We start from the raw sequence: 8568 nt of genomic DNA on the forward strand, positions 1-8568 counted from the left end.
TACATATGAGTGGACATATGAGGACACGTACATGAAGTTCAAATTCAATCTCACTTTGGTGTTCATCCCTTGGCAGCATAAACATACAAACTGACAGGCAAATTTCATGTATGGTAAATATAATTTTATATGCACATATTTTACATGACATTAATTTTGTCTAAATCTCAAAGATAAACATCCAAAGATATAAAGTACTGTTCTAGACGAGATCTTTGACATTGAGAAAGTCTGAAAATGGATGGACGAAGGAAAAATCACCATGGGTTACGATGACTGATCACCTGTAGGATGAGATTCACTGTCTATGGACTGCAGGGTAGGCACTACAATTATGTAAGGTGTAGCTAAATTTGCCAGTGGTATGTTCGGTCTAGTCATAACAGTAACACATTTGAATGATATTTCTTTACACTTGCAAACTTAAATCATAAATTTCAAATCAAATGTTATTCGCAGGTAAATTACTATATAGAAATAAATGCATCTATCATTAAAATGGGGGGGGGGGTAGTACTCTTTATTAGAATGTAATGTGGGATGGGTTGTCATAGTGTCTGTGTGTCTATTCTTCTCCGCCATCTTTGATATCATCATGGCGAATCTCACTATCGCTTGGAGACACGAGATCTTGTTCTTGTCCAATAGCTTGTGAAAAGTCAAGCAGTATTTCTTCATCTGTGAATAAAATTGTGATGGAATTGTAATTAGAACATGTAATAGTTCATGCCTTCTGAAATTTGCCTTCCAACTAATACATGTAATAATTCAAATTTAAACAGACTCATGACAGGTTTGTATTGTATTATTAAAAGTCTTGGACATGGCAAAGTATTTTGAGCCATTTTCCTAAACTTTCTTTACAAGGATTTCTAAGGATAGGTATAGTAACGTGGTTGATAAAGTAGTCTTACAAAAACAGAATGTGGGCTATATGAAAGAGACACCATGTAGCAGCATCGGCAAATACCCTCACAATTACAAGTTAGTAAGATTTGTCTTAGAAAAGATTTGTCTCAGAAAAGTATTGTACGTAAATAGAATTAGCTACCGATTTCTTGGTAAGGTGTTGGCCATTCTGTTGGAACTTCAAATGGTGGGAACTGCCGTCCAAGCAATTTCAAAGTAATGGGTGACCCTATGGCATCAGCTGGTAGAACAACCACGTGACCATTCAAGAGAAGATGAACAGTGTCCTTCTGAGAGATAACAAGTGAAACATAGTGATTGCATAGTGTCAAACCACAGACAACTAACAAGTGCCTAATCAGTGATTGATATTTGTAGAAGGGGCTTGGCCCATATACCGACGAAACACTATTTGCATATGTTGTACAGGCAAAACTGTTTGTACAACAATGTAATTTGATAACATGTACCTCCTGGCACTGCATGAATTCGTTATAGTAATAATAAATTCAACCCAGTACATTCTCCACTAGCGCAGGTAGAAATATTCCCCTTCTCTCATGAAAATGGTATTGATAAAATGGTTCTAGGACAAATGCCCCCCGGACAAACGCCCCCGTAGGACAAATGCACCCTGGACAAAAGCCCCCGGTAGGATTGTCATTGCCTACGGATAGAGATCCAAAAAATCACGATTCTGGGAATACACTTAAAATATGTTTTTATCACTTTTATTGTACAACTGACGAATAGAATAGACAGAAGATGTTCAAAAATGTTGAATTCGACCAAATAGGGCATGATTTTTATTTTATCACTTTTATTGTATTATTACCAAAAGCGTGCTTATACAGTGCTTTCGTGATAAAACCATATTTTTAGTTTTAAGTACACCGCCTGAAATCACGTCTTTCAATCACACTATAGTAGAAATGCTAAGTAACCCTAAAAACATGCCTTTGTTGGTTGAATTGTGAGCCATAGTCCTACCGTAGGCATTTGTTGGAGGGGGGGGGGGGGGCATTTGTCCTACGGGGGCATTTGTCCTGGGGGCGTTTGTCCTGTTACCTGATAAAATACCACCCCCAAAAATCCTCAACCCCCCCAAAAAAAAAACCAACAAAAAAAAACAAAAAAAACAACAACAAAAAAAAACCAAAAAAAAAACCCTAACAAACCAAACAACCCCAAAACATACGAGCAACTGTCAGGCCACTTGATCATGTAATAATGAAAATGGGAAGTGCCACTTGCTTCACTTTTTAATAATTCATTTGACACATGATGAATACAGATCTACACTGGTAGAGTTTCAGTATTTAGGTCTCGTCATGAACTTACTCGATATATGTTATTAGGAAAATAATCTAATCTGAAAGCAGCTACTTTGATTCCATTCTCCAAATCCCATAATATCATCTGTCTCTCATCGTCATGGTAACCACAGTTTGTCATGGACAATGCTCGCTGACCATCTTTTGAGGGTTTTATGATTTCAATTGTCCTGGTATGACCCACAAGTCGATTAAGAATCCTTCCTGTTGTGGTAACAATGGGATATGTTTCATCAGTAGTTAGTAGTCGATTTGAAGGTGAAATGATGAACACACACACACACACACACACACACACAGGTAAACACATGTGTAATATAACATAAATACATGTACATAAAGATAGGTCAAATAGGTCAAATTGTTACACATTTTAAAATACAATGTAGATAACAGTTTGATAGTATGATGAAAACTCATCTGTGCACGTGAATAGTGACAAAATAAATCTAAAAACTGTACTGCACCACAGTGCTTGGAGAAATCTCAGCTTTCAACTCAACATGTGATGGTATACACAAGCAGTTGTGTAGTTATACACAAGCATGATAAGAGACTAGGGCAGAGAAAGATGTGGGAAAGGAGGAAAGATAAATTATTGAGAATTGAAGATATATGGTAACATTGATTTATTGATGAAAACATTATGAAAGCAGTAAATAGGGACCAACTAGCATCTAACCTTCTGTCAGAGACCACAACAAAACCGTTCCATTGTCATACCCAATGATCATCTTGTCTGCTCCAACGACAGCATACACCTTTACACGTCGCCTCCTTTCTTCTGTCTTTAGCCTACGAACAAGTTGACCAGTGTGCAAATTCCAAACCATGATGACGTCATTCATGTGAGCCATGCAAAGATAACGGCAATCATTGGTAAGAACCATTTCTCCCAGTCGTATCCCGAGGTACTCACTGTCTGCCTTGAGAGTGTGTAACAAGCAACGTCGTGCAACATTCCATATTTCAAACACACATTCCCTCGTCTCAAACTGTGCCACCATTATCTTTCCGACACCTTCTTCTTGGGATGCAATTCTCCATATTTTGGCACGAACCTCAGGACGAAGCAGTATAACATCACCACTTTTAGCGTCATGGATAACGATGGCTTCTCGTTTTTCTTGTACGGCACCAATCTGGTTTCTATTGCTGAACAAAGCAACCTGGTCACTGGCGATAACACCTTCAAGAGTACGGACAACAAAGCTATCTACAAAGTCTATGAGGATGATTCTCCTTTCAATGACAATGATAGCAAACCGTTCATTCAAAGGTTCTATCTTGGCATTGTCAAAAGTATCCCTGTTCCTGTGTCTAGAGCGATAGAGAATGGATCTCCGTACTGGGTTTAATGTGGCGAGGTTCCAAATCGTCAGTGAATACTGATCCCCGTTCTTTGATTTGACAAGTGCATTTGAGATGCTGCCTGGAATTATCGAGATCTGTTGAATAACTTCAGATGAGCTCTCTGACGGATGTAAAGTATGATCCGTATGGAATAAGCCTTCAGACAGTATCTGGATATCTTCTAGCAGACTCCGTGGATTATCCATTTGGAGGAGGCCCTGACCGCTTGTGTCTATTTGTACATCTGTACTAGTCAGCACCTCACCAGCTTCACCATTTAATATTTCAGCAGCTGTATCCTCCACAGATATCATTTCTTGCTGGTTGTAAGCTTCCATCTTGGACATAATTTTGTGGCTGTCCCAATTATTTCTGATGATGATCTCCATCTGTTCCTCTTTTGACACATCCCAAATGCGAATTACATTATCAGTTGCTATGGTAACAAATACCTTCATGTCCATTGAGACAACTCCTGTGACATCAGTTCGATGCTGAATTCCATACCACTTTCCGTCATCCCCAGCGATGTCACACACAGCAATAGCATCTTGTGTAGGAAAGACCATGTGTTCATCCCCGCATGTGAAACGGAAAATTGGAGCCCTATGCTGAATCTGATCATTCTTGGTACGTATTCTCCTGGTCAACCTCATCGTGTTGCCATCGAATATGGTGACGTCAGAAAAGCTTCGACCAATGACTATAATCGATCTTGATGTCGTCACCACTATGTCAGAGATGAGGTTCTCGTCATCATTCTTACTTCCTGCCCTCTCATGAGTTGGTATTTTGACAGACTTGATAACTGGTTTACCATCCAAGTTGACAAGTTTTACAACCTGTTTCTTGTTCACTGGATTGAAATACGCGGCAATGTCTCCCCTTGCATCAAGTCGAGTTCCTTCGCATGATCGCTGTAATATGCTGTCTTTTACCTCTGCCATCACACTCCCCCCTTTAACGACATCCAAGAGGACAAGTTTTCCTGGACGAACTGTTACTGCAATTTTACGAGACTTGCCACCAACAGAAAATGGTGGTGCTTTCCCATCTAAACCACGAACATTAACACAATGCTGGGATACCAATGTTTCTGCATTTAGTATATCTATAGTGTCTGCGAACGAGGCCAGTAATAGCTTGTCTACGTTGGCATATTTTAGCTTCATAATTCTCTTGCCTTCTACACTGACTGATGTTTGTAATACACCGCCCTCGGTCGACCATATGTTTATAGTTTCGTCCAATGACGCTGTAGGAAGGAAATGTATCAAATTATTTTGCCGATTCATCAATAAATCACTCTTGGATTTGATGTGAGAAATGTGGAACTAAGAATAAACAGTACACATGCATGATATAAGATTTGATTTTACGTCAACGTCTGAAGTGTTCCATGCAGATATTGTATGCAGCCAGCGTAACGTTTTCATCATTATTTCAATAAAACTTGGTGTCGTCATCAGTAAGGTTAGTACTAAACTTACACAAAACTGTGGTCTTAAATTATATATGAAAATGATATTGTTTAACCTTTAGACTTGTTGGCATTAATTTTCTGAAAATGTTCCAACTTTTCGGAATCAATTTTCTGAATCCAAATACACGGCACATCTATACAAGGAGAATATTGAAGTGAACATTGTATAAGACACCTACCAGTGGCGATGTATTTCCCATCCTGTGTCATATCGATGGTTGTTATAGTTGTCGAATGTCCATTTAGACAATGAACCATTTGACTATTTGGTGGTGATAAAAATGGCAGTGAAGGAACCAGACTTGGAGTGATCGATGCATGGGCTTGCTTTAACAACTCTTCTAGTCCGTTAGCCTAAGTTAAAATGAATACGGGCTGAATGAAAGGCTTTATTTGTATTTCTAGACTGGCACCAATTCCTTGGGGGATTTTTTATGTCTCATAAACTTCAAATGTTTCGAGTTATTCTCTTTCAGGTTTTTTTAAGGAAAATTTCTTCAACTTTAAAAAAATAATTTGTCAGTTAGTAGTAGTCCCCCAAGGATAACGGGACAATGAGATTAACATAAATACTAGTGGAGATTCATCACCAGTGATCTGTCCCCTTCAACGGGACGCTGGCAAAGATCAATGAAAGTTTTAATTCTCGATAACACAAATAAAAATGCGACTTTGCCAATGTCCCATATGACTTACTTACCCTTGTTATTCGTCCTATCAATTGGGATGATAAATGAGTTGTATCAAGTAGTAGAGCATATTTGGAGAGTTGAAGTGTTTCCGACACAGTTTTAAGTTGTTCATCATCCGGGTATTTCTTAAACGCCATTGTAAAATCTTCGATAACATCGCTGAAAAAAATTAGCACAATGTTTAATAATACGGCCTTTTCTCAAAACGCAATTAAGACAATGTTAATCATCATCAACATAATAACTCATAGATAAACGATGTATGACTCGTTTTGAGCTAGTCTGTGTACCAATAAATGAATGAATGAATGAATGAATGAATGAATGAATGAATGAATGAATGAATGAATGAATGAATGAATGAATGAATAAAAACATTATCGATCAGGTGGTCGTTAATCACGTAGGTCTATCTGTCTTTGTCCAGCTATCTGTCTGTCTGTCTGTCTGTCTGTCTGTCTGTCTGTCTGTCTGTCTGTCTGTCTGTCAGTCGTTATGGCGGGCTGTCTGTCAGTCTATCGACCTCATATATTTTATTCCACATGGGGCATTTCCTTCTTTCACAATGGAAACATAATATTACAAATAACCATTATTACAGCTTTTAAAAGAAGTAGATATAGCACAAAAGAAAGTCGTGGCCATATAAATTGTGGGAATTTCAGAAACTCGGAAATGCGGTCATAGTTAGTAACAGCAAATAAAGCTTACCTAAAACAAGTGACTGTCATTTTGGCAGCTAACCATTCATAGTTACATAATGCTTTTACTTTCAAGGTGCCAAGACGGTCACTTTCTAGCAGGTGATAGGGTAATTCGTGTAATTTTCTATAATTTGGCAGTCCATCGAAAAATTGAAGAGGTTGATTTGCAACAAGACGGTCTTTCTTACCAAAATCTCCACTTATAGTAACAATAGGTTTCTTGACACCTAAGGACCAAAGGACATAGAATTCTTGAGACACAACTAACAGTAATAGTATGAGTCAACATAAAGACAAGTGATATAAAACGTAGAACAGACAGTAGTTGTTACTTGAAATCTTAAAAACATGAATTTTGTTGCAATTTTTTAATTTGATATATTTTTGTTCTTGTTGCGTCTATGATCACCCTGTGAATAAAGTGTATGTGTCCCATGCACTAATTGCAATATTGTTGACAAATTAGAATCGTTCTCTGTTACTATTTACACAAGCCAGTATACAATATACCATAAACATGATGAATAGCTAGTGGACAGGTGAATTCGGCTAGCGAAAAGGTCTAGATTTGAACCATTTCCAATAAAGGCTTGGTGTATTTTTTGATGTAAACTGAAAATAGCAAAAATTATAGCGACTATGGTTTAACACAAAGTTTGTCGAATTTGTCCACATGAAACCCCTATCATCTGTGATATCGTCCCATTGTCACAACCTGGAAAACTTCTACCCGAGCAAAAACCATTAGAACTAGCATAAATTGGTATTGTCCTGTTTTCAGATATCAAAAAATAATAATAATAAAAATTATTATTATTATTATTATTATTATTATGAATAAATATATTTTTCAGAGAATATTTTGACGTCAGACTTGCTCACATATTCAACAAATGATTGCCCCTCTCTACCACAAGTACCCATATCTACACATACCATTTGACCATACGCCTAGAAAATAATCTGCAACGTTTGAGTGTAGAAGTCTTTTCTTATCCTGACTTCCAAAGTAACGACTGCCGGCAATTTCCCTCATTTGTTCATGACTCCATGATTTTACTAGTACGCCATCTATCGTCCTCTCTACCAAATATGGTGATAACTCGTCACATACACGTATCCATAGTAACGAAGGTATTCGACCAATCGTGGGGATGCAATCCATGTAAATATCGTTTAATACGTCATCATCTAGTGATAAAATATCTTCTAGCTCATTTTCACTTAGACCGTACCTTGCTATGTAAAAAAAATAAACAGATATAAGACGAAAAGGAATGAATAAAATGAATGAGTTTTCTAAGATTTGTGGTTATAATATCAGTTTCATAACGCTAAAGTTTTTAATTGGCTCGATGGCAAACGACACATATCATGTTCAAAGATAATGTACATCAAAAGAAGCAAGTATATACATGTGTATGAGTGTATAATGTTGCAATATGATGCTAATGATATATATTTAAATATTACCGCGTAAAATCAATAATATACTCACTATCACTTTGCCATCTTGAATTATCAATGGTTTGATAAACCTAGATATTAGTATCAAAGTCTGTCTTTCGTTTGTGAAGCACGCCCCCATATGGCCATAAATTGTCATTGTACTGTAACTTTTTGACCAATCAGAAAGTTCCCTTCAAATAAGTGATGCATTTGTATTTTTAGCGCTATAGCAAGCCGACAGAAACTGAATTGAAAGGACTACATACCTACAGTGAAATATCCAAGTATTCGCCCCACAAGAACCCTACCATAATTGTTTTCCAGTCTCTCGCAAATCATATTGAATATCCCCTTTACTGTCATTTCTAACCACGCGTCCTGTAATGAATCGTACGATTTCCATCGCATAGCTTCATTGGTGGCTAGTTTCACATATAGAGGTGACGGATATCGTTTGCATGCAGTTATGACAACATTCCATTGCCGAGCCGTCAGTGTTCGTCCTTTCTCGGCTAACCATCGTCGAGTGTACTCGGCTACCCCACTTTCGGTAAGTCTCGGTACTTCTAGGAAACTAGATTTGTCGTCAATGTACTCCTAGGAAATGAAGAAGTTGGATTAATTTTTATAAAAAAAAGGTAGGT

At 37.5% G+C, this 8568-nt stretch overlaps 2 protein-coding genes across 2 annotated transcripts; both read right to left on the bottom strand.

Moving 5' to 3' along the window:
- Positions 1 to 512: 512 nt before the first annotated feature.
- Positions 513 to 3238, bottom strand: LOC144438416 (uncharacterized). The gene is made up of 4 exons (XM_078127437.1): positions 2926 to 3238; positions 2251 to 2447; positions 1052 to 1199; positions 513 to 678 (listed from the first exon to the last, which is right to left on the bottom strand). The coding sequence occupies exons 1-4, from the start codon at positions 3131 to 3133 to the stop codon at positions 566 to 568; spliced, it is 666 nt and encodes a 221-aa protein (XP_077983563.1). The 5' UTR covers positions 3134 to 3238; the 3' UTR covers positions 513 to 565.
- Positions 3239 to 4079: 841 nt separating this feature from the next.
- Positions 4080 to 8263, bottom strand: LOC144439450 (NACHT domain- and WD repeat-containing protein 1-like). Its single transcript, XM_078128736.1, has 7 exons — positions 8191 to 8263; positions 7412 to 7714; positions 6483 to 6702; positions 5780 to 5930; positions 5259 to 5433; positions 4363 to 4851; positions 4080 to 4090 (listed from the first exon to the last, which is right to left on the bottom strand). The coding sequence occupies exons 1-7, from the start codon at positions 8261 to 8263 to the stop codon at positions 4080 to 4082; spliced, it is 1422 nt and encodes a 473-aa protein (XP_077984862.1).
- Between the last annotated feature and the right edge of the window lie 305 nt (positions 8264 to 8568).

The sequence above is a fragment of the Glandiceps talaboti genome, chromosome 8 (assembly GCF_964340395.1).
Source record: "Glandiceps talaboti chromosome 8, keGlaTala1.1, whole genome shotgun sequence".
Taxonomy (NCBI): Eukaryota; Metazoa; Hemichordata; class Enteropneusta; family Spengelidae; genus Glandiceps; species Glandiceps talaboti.

What these genes read in the sequence shown, in the direction of transcription:
- LOC144438416 (XM_078127437.1), bottom strand. Translation starts at nt 3,133, where the DNA reads ATGGTTCTTACCAATGATTGCCGTTATCTTTGCATGGCTCACATGAAT. An exon ending in TTCCTAATAACATATATCGA is followed by an intron (nt 1,200 to 2,250) that starts GTAAGTTCATGA and finishes GTTATCTCTCAG; the next exon opens with AAGGACACTGTTCATCTTCT. An exon ending in AACACCTTACCAAGAAATCG is followed by an intron (nt 679 to 1,051) that starts GTAGCTAATTCT and finishes TTTTATTCACAG; the next exon opens with ATGAAGAAATACTGCTTGAC.
- LOC144439450 (XM_078128736.1), bottom strand. Translation starts at nt 8,263, where the DNA reads ATGATTTGCGAGAGACTGGAAAACAATTATGGTAGGGTTCTTGTGGGG. An exon ending in TGATAGGACGAATAACAAGG is followed by an intron (nt 5,434 to 5,779) that starts GTAAGTAAGTCA and finishes ATTTTAACTTAG; the next exon opens with GCTAACGGACTAGAAGAGTT. An exon ending in TGGGAAATACATCGCCACTG is followed by an intron (nt 4,852 to 5,258) that starts GTAGGTGTCTTA and finishes TCCTTCCTACAG; the next exon opens with CGTCATTGGACGAAACTATA.